The sequence below is a fragment of the Andrographis paniculata genome, unplaced genomic scaffold, assembly GCF_009805555.1.
Source record: "Andrographis paniculata isolate CXL003 unplaced genomic scaffold, ASM980555v1 Contig78END, whole genome shotgun sequence".
In the NCBI taxonomy this organism is placed as follows: Eukaryota; Viridiplantae; Streptophyta; class Magnoliopsida; order Lamiales; family Acanthaceae; genus Andrographis; species Andrographis paniculata.
Window position 1 is genome coordinate 4,080,390 of NW_026137615.1, and position 13,923 is coordinate 4,094,312.

General features: G+C 29.0%; 1 protein-coding gene and 1 long non-coding RNA gene across 2 annotated transcripts; one reads left to right on the forward strand and one right to left on the reverse strand.

The window, feature by feature from the left end:
* Window positions 1-2,934: 2,934 nt before the first annotated feature.
* LOC127239593 (cytochrome P450 76A1-like) lies at window positions 2,935-5,151 on the reverse strand. Its single transcript, XM_051257810.1, has 2 exons — window positions 4,206-5,151; window positions 2,935-3,700 (listed from the first exon to the last, which is right to left on the reverse strand). The coding sequence occupies exons 1-2, from the start codon at window positions 5,139-5,141 to the stop codon at window positions 3,104-3,106; spliced, it is 1,533 nt and encodes a 510-aa protein (XP_051113767.1). The 5' UTR covers window positions 5,142-5,151; the 3' UTR covers window positions 2,935-3,103.
* Window positions 5,152-13,393: 8,242 nt separating this feature from the next.
* Window positions 13,394-13,923, forward strand: LOC127239628 (uncharacterized). Its single transcript, XR_007836172.1, has 3 exons — window positions 13,394-13,510; window positions 13,588-13,665; window positions 13,744-13,923. It is a non-coding gene; the product is annotated as an uncharacterized LOC127239628 (long non-coding RNA).

Sequence of the window (13,923 nt, forward strand, 5' to 3'; positions counted from 1 at the left end):
GTATCAATTTCTTTTTTCTAGTAACTATACTATCTATCTAACATTACAAATACCCTTACAATTTACAATATATTACTCAAATGCCATTACTTTTATATCACACATACTAATAATGTTATTTTAATCATTTCTATTTTATTCATACTATATCTCAATATAATACTCTATCCGTCCAGCTACAAAGTATACATATTTTTATTTTGGGACGTCCAATTACAAAATAACAATTTCATTAAGTACCTCATTTTTTCACAAATACCAATACTTTACATCACATCGTTACTTTTATACCAAAAAGTAAAGACAAAAATTTCATTACACTATTTTTACCTATCTATTTTAATTAAAATACTATTATTTTTTAAATTCTTGCGCCAAAGGTAAATATGTATACTTCTTGCTTGAACAGAGGGAGTACTGAGGCCATCTCCAATCCTTCACTCTATTTTTTCAGTAGCTAAGTAAAAATGCAGTTGATCTACAGTGATTTTACTCCAATCATAAACTTCAATTTTCACTCTAAAAAGTATATTATCTATATATTTTTCTTTATATACCTTTTCATATTTATAAATTACATCCCAACTTTAATTTATTTTATATATTATAATCCATACCTATATAATTTATATATTTTTTAAAAATTTACATATATAAAAACTAACATTTATAATTAATAACTATTACAAATAAAATAATTTTAAAAATAAAATAAAATTATGCATCACTTTTAAAATAATAAAATTATATCACTTTTTTAAAAAATAAAATTATATATCACTTTTAAAAATTAAAATTGTATATTATTTTTCAAAAAGAAAATAAAATTATATATAACTTTTTAAAATATAAAATTATATATCATTCTTTTAAAAAAAATAAAAATTACACAATACATACAAAAAAAAAATAACAAAAATACATCAAATACCACAAAATACTACAAAAACTCCACTCCATTTTTGGAATGGAGGCAGTGTTAACACTGTACAAAATTGCATAAATAGGGGGGATTTGGGGTAGGTTGGACCCCCTCTCCTATTTTTGGCACAACCCACTGCATTTGGGTTGGAGAAGACCTAATACTTTTAAAATTACGCGCAAAAACAAATGAATATCTAATTACGAGACAGAGAGAGAGTATTACATTAAAAATTAATTTGACATTCAAAATATCATATTAATTCTTATTTATATTACATCAAATAATTATGTAAATTCAAAATTTTAGTATTTAAAATTCAAATCCGCAAACGATCACATCTTCAATAATATTCGTAACTTTCATTATCTTTGATTGTACTATTGAATGACTTGTTAATTACAAATAATTCCACCATTTCCCACTATAATTGTCACGTTTCATCATTCATGATCGACCTAGATTGACTTCTTAGGGTGTATTTGTTTTATAAAATTATTTGAAGGAAAATTTTTTGCTTTAAAACATGAAGAATCGTGTAAAAAAATATAAAATTAACTAATATATAATATATTAATATTTAAAAAAAAAAACTTGTATATATATATATTTTTGGTTAAAAGAACACACTTTTATTTCCTTATATCTGCAATTTTTTTTTTTTGGCTGTCTTTATTCTAATCTATCATTGATTGGTCTCAAGTCGGAGAACATTAATTATTTTATCCATTTGGGTGGGTCGATTTGGATAGTTGGACCGACTTGAATGATTAAATCTAACACTAACAAAATTATATTTTGTTTGAGGGTTTGGGTTTTGAATTGAGATTTGAATAGTAAAAATTTTGAATTTGAATAGTTGTATGATGTGATATAAACAGGTGTTGACTTTGATGTTTTGAATGTAGAATTAATTTTTATTATAATATAAAAAATAAAAAATATGTGTTTGATTTAATATTTTTTGAGAAAAAAAAAATAGGACTACTAGTGGATTGAAAATTCAATCCCCCAAACAAACACAATTGATCCATATCGATTCTAACTAACCAGAAGAAAGTCTTCGATTTTGGCCCACTTTAATTAATGAATTATATATCGATGTACTCTATTAGTCAAAAATGATGTACAAGTATATGTCGCTGTATTATTGGAAAGTAAACTATTTCTAGAATACGTATGTAGTTAGTCTACTCAATTAAATTCAAACAATTAATGGGCCTTTAAAAGAATTAGATAGTATATACAATCTTTTTAATATATAAATATAAATTTACAAAAGTGAAACTGTATTATTATTATTATTTTGAAATATTGGTAATTTTATTTTTACAAAAATTGTATCATGTCAATATGTGAAGAATTGTAATTGGTGTAGGATACAAGTAATTGTATATAATAAAACAAGAACATGATAAAATTAAAAAAAAAAAAAAAACAATAATAACAATTATTTTAAGTCCAAAATAAAATAATGCATTAAAATTGATTAAAATAAAATTTAGATCCCTGTCATAACAATTAACAATCATTGAATTGGTCCAATTAGATTTTATTTAAAATAATTTAAAATATATAGTTTTTTTATGACCTAGCAAATTAGGTCCGACAAAATCCAAAATTTAAACACATCCAATGTTTGAACTATGACTTTATTGTTATCAGTTCATCACACACTATTAAGTCATTTTTTTTTATAAACGTTATTTATTTTTTATTTTTTTATTTTTGTGATAACGTGGGAATCTATAACTCCTATTCGCCGAGTGTGTTTTGGATAAATCTTCAGCCGAACTTAGTAACCTGCAAACTTGATCCGACAAGAAAAATGACGTGTTTGTTTAGATTTGATATTTAGTAAAAATTTTAAATTTGAATTGTATGATGTGATATAGATAGGTGTGGTGCGATGTGATGTTTTGAACGTAAAACTTATTTTAATATAATATAAAAAATAAAAATAAATTTGATCTAAAAAAAAAACGATGAACAGTGAAAACTTGGCAAAAAAATTTCAAAGAAAACATACAAAGTGTGTTTTATTTGTATTTGTATAATATTTTGACACGGTGAAAAACACACAATACATTCTCCCATGCCTAAAAGGCCCATTCTATTTTTCATCATGGGCCTAATTTAATCACTTCGAAAAAGCCCATTATATAAAAACACAGTTCAACCTCAAACATAAGCAGAAGGTACAGCCTTGAGTGACTCAGCTTTCCTTAGCGTAATTCCCATTCTCTCCCTCATATCAATTTCCGCCGCCGGCCGCCAATCGAACCGGTGGAGAACCGACCCGAGCGCCAGCGGCAGAACCCGGTCGGAAAGCGGAACCGCCGGGCAGATCCGCCGGCCCGCCCCGAACGGCAAGAACTCGAAATGCTTCCCCTTGTAATCCGCCGCCGTGGCGTCCAGAAACCTCTCCGGCCGGAATTCCAGGGGATCTCTCCAGGTCTCCGGGTCCCGCCCTATGGCCCACACATTCACCAGAATCTGAGTCCCCGCCGGAATATGGAACCCCTCAAATTTGCACGGCTCCATCGCCTGGCGGGGAACCAGAAATGGCAGCGGCGGGTGGAGCCGGAGAGTCTCCTTGATCACTGCTTTTAGATACGGCAGATTCTCCAGGTCGCCTTCCGTCACCTTCTCGCCGGAGCCGATCGCCGATCGTAGCTCCGATTGGACTTTCGCCAGCGCCGCTGGCGAACGGAGGAGCTCCGTCATCGCCCACTCTAACGTGCTCGTCGTCGTGTCCGTCCCCGCCGTGAACATTTCCTGCCAAAAAATATAAAAAGCAAAAAAAAGATAATAATAATAATAAAAGATTACATTATTAAAAAAAGTGGATAAAATTGCTCAAAACTTCTTTGTTTCAAAATTCTCATTCTTTAAAAATTGCATGAAATTTCTATATATTTTAAAAAACTTTGAATCAAATATCTTTTGTAAAATAAAATTTTATTCAATATTTTTTAAAGTATAAGAGGCTGTATATAATTTTTAACTTAAAAAGTGAGGATCTATGTTGACTTTTGAAATTACAAAATAATTTTACGCAAAATTATGCAATATTTAGACAAGTGAGTTATCAACAATTTTTCCCCAAAAAATTTGATCATACTATTGTTTTTTAAGGCCAAAGTAACATAATTCATATTCTGTCTGCTTTATAAAATTGTGTTGTCTGCCTATATCGTATTTTTCTGTATTTATTACTATTAATTTTATATATGAGCAGAGTAACCGTTCCCTATACATATATAAATGGAAGGAAACTCACGAAGACGATCACGTTGATGGTGGAACCTTCTAGAACATCTCCACGGTACTCCAACAACACGTCAAGGTAATCCTTCTGGGACCTTCCAGAATCTTCCATTCTTTCCCGGAGAAACTCTCCGGCGACGTCGAAAGCTTGTTTCACGTGGAACTGAGTTGTTCTTCTGATCCTCTGAAAATCGAACCATTTCAGACATCCCCAGTAATCAGCAAAATTCGGCTTCCCTGCCCACTCCATCGTTTTTCCGGCGTGGTAGAAGAACTTGGCCCCTCTTTCCGACGCCGGATCGACAAGATTCCGGGAAAAAACTAGGTTTCCGATCAGGTTAAACGCCATCACGAAAAACAATTTTCCGAAATCGACGGCGGCGTCTCCGGCCGCCGCCGCCTTTACATGTTCCACAACCTCGTCCACACACGCCGCCCTGACGTGGCGCATGGCGTCGAGCCGAGCCGCTGAGAAGAACTCGGCGGCGCAGAGCCGCCGCAGCGTGCGCCACCGCGGGCCGTACTGGGCGACTATGAGCGAGCCGTCGTGGCTCACGTCGCCCTTCAGCGAGTCGTAGATTTTCCGTCCGGCTAAAACGGCGTCGTGGCTCTTGAACATGGCTCGAGCCGCCTGGCTCGACGAGACGACTACTGTGGTCATCGAGCCGAGCTGGATTGTCATCACGGCTCCGTGCTGTTTGGCCAGCTCGGCTAGCAATCGGTGCGGCGCCGAGGCGCCGCTGATCATCTGGAATATGTTACCGAACACCGGCCACCGCCGTGGACCTGGCGGGAGGTTTTTCCGGCGGCGGCGGATCGCGGCCGCCCACGCTGCGCATACAAGGATTGCCACGACGAATCCCATAGCTTGGTAATCCATTTGTTGCAAAAAATTAATTTCTGAAATTCGAGGATTAAAAGCAATTGTTTGATGATATTTCTCACGCATGACGCATGAACGAAGATGCTAAGTCGTAGTGAAAATGATGATTATATAGTGTAGAATTATTATTAATATATTAATAAAAATATATTTATTTATATAAAAAAATTGTTAAATATATTTTACATTAAAAATAATGTAATATGAATACTCCCGTGAAAACCTCCTAATACTGATTAATTTTAGATTGAAATTTAAGATTTCTTTTTATCAAAATCATAGTTTTTGTATTAATATTGATTCTGTTTTAGATTATAAGGAGGAATCAATTCTTGACAATTTCTTTTTCTTTCTGAAAACATGACAAATTTTGATTGAATATGTTAGTATAATCATAAATTGAGTGATATATATATATTAATAATGCTTATTGATTTGAGTTTTGATTTAAATATTTATTTTGATACTATTATTTCAAAGAAATTTATAATAAATTACAAAATAATAGTACTCCCTCCGTCTCAAATACCATGTGTACGTTGCCGTTTCTGTCTGTCCCACATACCATGTCACTTTTATTTTTTGGAAAATCTTTACACACTTTAATTTCTTTATCAAACTTTTTAATTTTTTTAATTAAACTAATTAGTTATCTTAATCTTAATTTATAATTATTTATATTATAAGATAATTATTGTCACTAATACATTCTTATTTATCTACTAATTACATCCCTCCTAAAATACCGTGTCTACAGTGTAGCAGATATGGTATGTGGGACGGAGATAGTAATAATTAAAACGAGATTATGCACTACAAAAAAAAATTACATACCTAGGACGTTGAGAATTCCATCGTAACTAATTTGTGACTGAGATATCACACTTTTTGTTGGGTTTTCTTTTGGCGAGGGAGTTAAGTGCTTGTTCATCTTTGTGTTTTTTAATTAATGTGTTATTTTATATTAATTATAGAAATTATGTCGATCATATAAAAAATAATCTTTAATATTAAATTATTAACTTTTTTGTGATTAGACAATTATATATTACTCCCTCCCCTCCGTCCCACATATCATGTCCACGTTGCCGTTTCTGTCCGTTCCACATACCATATCACTTTCTTTTTTTGGAAAATGATTACGCACTTTATTCTATTTTAAACTTTTTAATTTTATTATTTTTTAAAAATTTTAATTAAACTAATTAGCTATCTTAATCTTAATTTATAATTATTTATATTATCGGATAATTATTTTCACTAATACATTCTTAATTATCTACTAATTACACCCCTCATAAAATACCGTGTATACAGTGTAGCAGACACGGTATATGGGACGGAGGGAGTATATATCTTGTATTAATATGTATATATATATATTGTATTTTAAAAATAATTATGAAGAATCGTACCATAAGAAAATGAACATAAGTTGCACGAAGTTTTTTTTTATGAAATTTGCGAAGAAACAATCATCTTCTGGTTCCGTTGCAATTTTTTTTTTTTTTTTTAATTTTTATATTAGGATGTCATATTAAATGATTTTTTGGAAAATATATTACTAATTTCATACTAATTATTTCTTTATTAGAAAATAGGACTAATTTCGTTAGATTGTTAAAATAAGAAAATTGGATTAATTTAATAGGACCAAAGAAATACTCCATCCGTCTCATAACAAACTATCCATTTTTTCATTTTAGTCTGTCCCATTACAAAGTATCAATTTCCTTTTTAGTAATGGTACTATGTACCCAACATTACAAATACCCTTACAACTTACAATATATTACACAAATGCCATTACCTTTATATCACACAATACTAATAAGATTATTTTAGTCATTTCCACTTTATTCCTACTACATTCCAATATAATACTAATATTTCTAAAATTCCGTGCAAAAAACAAATGGATACATAGTTATGGGACGTATGAAGTATTGTTCAAATTTATTTTTATTTTTCTTGTTTTGTTGTAATTGAAATTTATTTTCATTTTAATTTTTAGTAAAAAAATACTATAATTTTCATGCTTTTCTTTATTCTAAAAAGAATATATTTTATCTTTACCTATTTTATTTTATTTTTAAAAATACTTGCCGTATCTAATGAACATTTATTTTGATGACGGAGAGTGTATCATTTTTTCTATATGGAATCGTAAAGCTAGTAAACAAATTTATATTTTCTCCGTTCTTTACCAATTTATTTATTTATTTATTTTGGTCTGTTCCTTAACAATATATTCATTTTTTTTAGTAATTGTATTATTTACATAACTTTACAAATACTTTTTAAATTTACACTATATTACACAAATGTCATTTAATTTATATTATACAATACTATTTCTAAAATTCCGTAAAAAAAAACAAATTGATAAATAAATATGGAATGAATGGAGTATATATTATCCTACAAATATGCACTCATCTGAAATCGAACCCGAATGCCCCAAACAGCGATATCCCATCACTTGATATGCACACTAATTTGACATACACACCTATATTTATAGGTCAAAGCCTTCACACTTAGGAAAGAGTATATAGATACATGTGTAAAATAATATATATATATATAATAAATAAATAAAAGAGCAAGTGTTATGCAGGGATTGAGATGACCTAATTAGCAACACGATACAATTAATGAAGAAAGTGAAAGTAAAGATGAAATCGTAAAATAACAAATTGCGTCACGATTTTTTTTTTTTTTAATAAAAATGAAAGTATATTATTTTAATTTGCAAAATGTTATTTTCAAATAATTATTCAAACGAAAAAATCTAATAACAAACTTGAAGTAGACAAACCTTGTGATCTAATGTTTGAAAAAAATGTATTAAAAATAATCTATTATTTCTATTAATTCCTCTATGGTTTTGACAATTTTAAAATATGACATATTTCATTTTATACACACATAAATAATAATGTATATATATATATATATAAATTTCATCTTTATTTTATTTGATTGTTTTTTTCTAGAATATTACCAACAAGTCTTCTTATGTTTTTTTTTTTATACTTATTAAAGATTAAAATAGAATCTTTATGTTTGAAAATATGTGTGTTTCTTTAGTGGAAGTTTGAATAGATTTATGCTATGTTTACATAATATATTTTCACTCATTTAGTATTGCGTCACGACTTTTCTTTCTTTTGTTTTTTTGTTTATTTTATTTTTAAGTGAGGCCGAAGACGGCTGTTCTCAAACCTCAATGTAAATTTCCTACTATATATAATAAGCAAATAAATTTAGAATTATTACAAATTTTATAAATAAAAAGAATATCCTCTGTGCAACACATGCATACATAACTAGAGATGTCAAATGAGGCGGGTTAGCCCCGGACCCGTTCTTAATGGGGCGGGTTTGGATCTAAATAATATGTTTTGGAGCGGGTTGTGGATTTAAAATTTTAAACCCGGCCGGGTTCGGGGCGGGTTACGGGTTTTACTAAAAATCCGCTCTAACCCGGACCCGGACCCGAACCTAGATATTTTTTAAAGTTATTATAACTAATATATATGTACATTTATATAATAAAAATATATTATTTATTTACTTAAAAAATTTTAAATATAAAATTCAATTAGTCGCCTGCTCCAAATAATTTTTTAAAATTATTATACCTAATATATGTATATTTATATAATAAAAATATATTATTTATTTATTTATCTTATTTTTATGGATCAATATTTGATTGTTTTTAAATTTTTTTTTTTTGCTTTTAATGCTATTTGTTTTAGTATTCGATTGTTAAAAAAATATTTATTATTATATATTTAAAAAAAAAACGGATTTGCCGGGTTGGCCTCGAACCCGGAGGGTTCAGGACGGGGCAGATCCTGGGGCTGGGTGGAAGCGGAACGGGGCGGATCTCGGAGCCTAATATTTTCTAGCGGGGCGGGTCTCGAGCTTGCAGAACCCGTCCCGAACCCACCCCGTTGACATCCCTATAAATAACGAGAGACTAAACTAAAAAAACAAACATATAAATCAAAATCAAATAAAAATAAAATATAACCTCATTATTATTATTATTATTATTATTAAAACCTTTTTTTAAGCTTGATTCCACCAACGAGGCACGTGCTTTTCTCCTTAGATATTTAGCAGGTTTGACCTGGACTGCTACACCAACTCCAACCCACTCATGCAGTGGGTTGAGCCCCCTCCCTCCCCATATTTTTTTATAAAATGATATATGATTATATTTTTAAAATTAATATATAATTTTAATTTTCAGAAAGTGATATAATTTAATTTTTTTAAAAAATAAAGTGTATATATATATATATTTTTTTTGTAAAAAAGTGATATATAATTTTATTTTTGTAAGTGATATATAATTTTATTTTTTTTAAAGTAACGTGTACTTTTATTTTATAAAAATTTATGTATAATTTTTATTTTAAATAGTTATTTGTCTCGATAGCATTTAATTATTTATTTAAAATTATTTTATTTGTAATAGTTATTAAGTATAAATGTTAATTTTAATATATGTAATTTTTAAATAAAATATAAATTATATGTGTATGGATTATAATGTTAAAATAATTAAAGTTGGGGTATAATTTATAAATATGAAAAATTATATAAAATAATATAAAAGAAGAATATACAGAGAATATACTTTTTAGAGTAAATATTGAAATTTATGGTTGAAGTAAAAGTACTGTAGATCAGCTTGTACTGTAGCAATTGTAAAAATGGAATGACGGGTTAGAGATGGCCTTAAATAAATGCTTTCTCCCTAATTTAAATTTCTGCTCAAATTTTTTTGACAAAATTTTTTACTTAGGTATATATATTTAATTATTTTTTTTATGATACAACAAATAGAAAATATATATAATTTTTATGAAAAAACTAGCATAAATTTAAATGACAAATTAAACATATATATGAGTTTTTTTTTTCTTTTATTATTATTCTTTTAATGTTCATTGTGGGCAAATTTTGACTAATATAGAAATATGTCGTTATAATGTTAGAAAAATAATAATTTGGATATGTTTGGTTCTATTTTTAAATAATACTAGTATTTGTTATGTTATCTATAATATATAGTATTTTTCTAATTATAAATAATATCATATTAAAATTTATTTTTTATATTTATAAGATATTGAAAATAAATTTTGATACAAAATATTATATTAAATAATTATTTAAATCATTAGCGTCTGACGAATTTGAACTCATGATCTCGCGATCACAAATTCAACTAGCACACAGTTAAGTCATTTTTTATGAAACAAAAATCAATATTTTTGTTGTTCAACCAGTACGTTTTATTAATAAAAATATCTCTAATACAAAAGTATCAAATTTAAAATATTATTTAAGACAAAATTTAAATTAATAATTCAAATCATAATACAAATCAAATAAACTATAAAATGCAACCAAACAAACTTTATTTATTATATATATATATATATAAAAATAAGGTAGAAATAATGGCCGCTGAAGACCAATTGTGTTTTTGTTCACATATTCACACTCTAACTCTTTCACAATGTATAGATACAATACCTCTATTTTATTACTCCCTTCGTCCCGACTATCGTGGTTTTTTTACCGTAGATATGAGAATTTAAAGAAATATAATTAGTAAATAATTAAAAATGTATTAATGAAAATATTTATCATATAATAAAAATAGTTTTAGATTAAAAAATATAATTAGAGTATATGACTATATATAACGTGGGATAAAATCCAAATTTACTTTAAAATAAATTACTTTATAATTGAACAATCCAAAATAAAATTAGGTATACTATGTAAGTTGACGAATAAAACAATATTAGAGTTCTCGGTTGCCTTCTCCGGGAGATTTGAACTACCCGTCGTTCTCGGTTGCCTTCTCCGGCTTTAAAAGCGTTGTGACGTATAAACGAAGCGTAAGAAATGTCGGGAAGGAGGCGAATGCCGTGTACGAGGTGACAGTGCACGCACCGGACGGCGTGGAAGTGACCGTGACACCGAGTAAATTAGAGTTCGGCGAGAAGGAAGACACTCTATCTGAGTCTACAGAGATAAGGATAAATCTAATAAATAAATACAATGGCAATGGTAATGGTAGTTAAGAAAACATTTCTCATCGCCACTTAATTTTTAATACGATTTTCGATTTATATTAAAAAAATATAATATAGATATATTTTTGTACAAAATATATAATATATAATTTATACACTAAAAAATATAATAGTTTAACACTACGACGATCGAACTGCACTCATGCCTCTCCCGTGTCAAGTTGACCGCCCCTCCCCCCTCTATTACTCTATCCGTCCCGTTTAATTTATCCACTTTTTCTATATTCATCCATCCTATATAAATTATCTCTTTTATTTTTTGAAAATATAATTATACATTTTAATCATATTTTAAAGGGTAAACAGTTTTTTTTAGTCCCGTAACTGACCCCCTTATCGTTTTAGTCCTGTATGTGGAGCCTGTCGCAAACTAGTCCCATAAGTGAAAATTTTTTGCTGTTTTAGTCCTCCGGCGCCGGAGATGCCCGCGTGGCTCGCCGGAGGTGACGTGTCCGCCAGGTATCGTTGACCTGGCGGACACATGGATTTTTTTATTTATTTTTTCATTTTTTAAAATTATTTTTAAAACTTATTTTAAATTTATTTTAAATTTTATTTGTATTTTTTTATTTTTTTTATTTGATCCAATTTTAAAAAAATTAAAGAAAAATAAATAAATCCACGTGTCCACCAGGTGTCGCTGACCTGGCGGGACACCTGGCGGACACGTCACCTCCGGCGAGCCACGCGGGCGTCTCCGGCGCCGGAGGACTAAAACAGCGAAAAACTTTCACTTATGGGACTAGTTTGCGACAGTCCACTTACAGGACTAAAATGATAAAGGGGTCCAGTTACGAGACTAAAAAAACAGTTTACCCTATTTTAAAATTCATAATTTATATATATATTTTTATTTTAATTAACTATTAAGTCATTCTAATCTATAATTATTTTTACTAATATACCATAATTATTTTTACTAATATATTTCTTAATTACTTACTAATTACATCATAACTAAAACTTCGTGCCTCAACTAAAATGGACAAATTAGTTGGGACGAAGGGGGTATTTTTTTTTACACTACTTTAAACTAAAAATATAAAATTAATACACCAGTAAAATAAATTTTAAATTATTAATCTATTTAAAAAATCATTAGTAATATAATAAAATTAATGATTATAAATAAATATATGTAATTGTAGCAGTATATTCAAATAAAATATTATATTTTTATAGAAGCAATAAAATATAATTTAAATATAAAAATATATATACGTATAATATTAAAAAAAGAAATTATTTTAATTTTTATTAGATTAGATAGGAGAGTATTATATATGGTAAGTTTTTAAATTAGGTAAGTAGCCGTTAAGCATAATGATTTTGATTTTAATATACACATAATATTAAAAAAAGAAATTATTTTAATTTTAATATACACATAATATTAAAATGTGAAATTATATATGGTAAGTTTTATATTAGGTAAGTAGCCGTTAAACATAATGATTTTGATTTTGATTTTAATTTTAATATCCACATAATATTAAAAAAAGAAATTATTTTAATTTTAATATACACATAATATTAAAATGTGAAATTATATATGTTAAGTTTTTTTATATTAGGTAAGTAGCCGTTAAGCATAGATTTTGATTTTGATTTTGATTTTGATTTTGATTTTAATTTTAATATACACATAATATTAAAATTATATATGGTAAGTTTTAGCCGTTAAGCATAGATTTTGATTTTGATTTTGATTTTGATTTTAATTTTAATATACACATAATATTAAAATTATATATGGTAAGTTTTTTTTATATTAGGTAAGTAGCCGTTAAGCATAGATTTTGATTTTGATTTTGATTTTAATTTTAATATTAATATACCCATAATATTAAAATGTGAAATTATATATGTTAACTTTTTTATATTAGGTAAGTAGCCGTTAAACATAGATTTTGATTTTGATTTTGATTTTAATATACACATAATATTAAAATTATATATGGTAAGGTTTTTTATATTAGGTAAGTAGCCGTTAAGCATAGATTTTGATTTTGATTTTAATTTTAATATACACATAATATTAAAATGTGAAATTATATATGGTAATAGTTTTATATTAGGTAAGTAGCCGTTAAAACATATATTATAAATACTCTTGATTTTGATATTGTATACATTATTATAAATTTTTGGGGCTGCAATGCAAATGCAATAGGGAGGGTACGAGCAAGGCAGGGGCAGGGGGAATTCCAAGAAGGGGATGAAGAAGGTTTTGTGAAGAGGGTTCCGGAGAATTTCGGGAGGCAGGGGCAGGCGCAGGGGAATTCCGAGAAGGGGATGAAGAAGGTTTTGTGAAGAGGGTTCTGGAGAATTTCCGGGGGCAGGGGCAGGCGCAGGGGAATTCCGAGAAGGGGATGAAGGAGGTTTTGTGAAGAGGGTTCTGGAGAATTTCCGGGGGCAGGGGCAGGCGCAGGGCTGATTCCGAGAAGGGGATGAAGAAGGTCTTGTGAAGAGGGTTCTGGAGAATTTCGGGGGGCAGGGGCAGGGGCAGGTGGAATTCCGAGAAGGGGATGAAGAAGGTTTTGTGAAGAGGGAGTGGCCGGATGATCGGACGATCGAATACATCAAAGGGAGTAACCCGTCCCTTTCCTTTTACATTTATGCATTTAATTTAGTTTAACATTATGCATATATGAATAGATTTATTTTTACGTCCGTCTCGGGACATGCATGCATTAATTTTTTTGTTTATATATTTT

Coding starts and splice junctions, on each gene's coding strand:
- LOC127239593 (XM_051257810.1), bottom strand. CDS start 5,141: ATGCGTGAGAAATATCATCAAACAATTGCTTTTAATCCTCGAATTTCA. Junction 3,701..4,205: donor CCATCAACGTGATCGTCTTC/GTGAGTTTCCTT, acceptor ATTTTTTGGCAG/GAAATGTTCACGGCGGGGAC.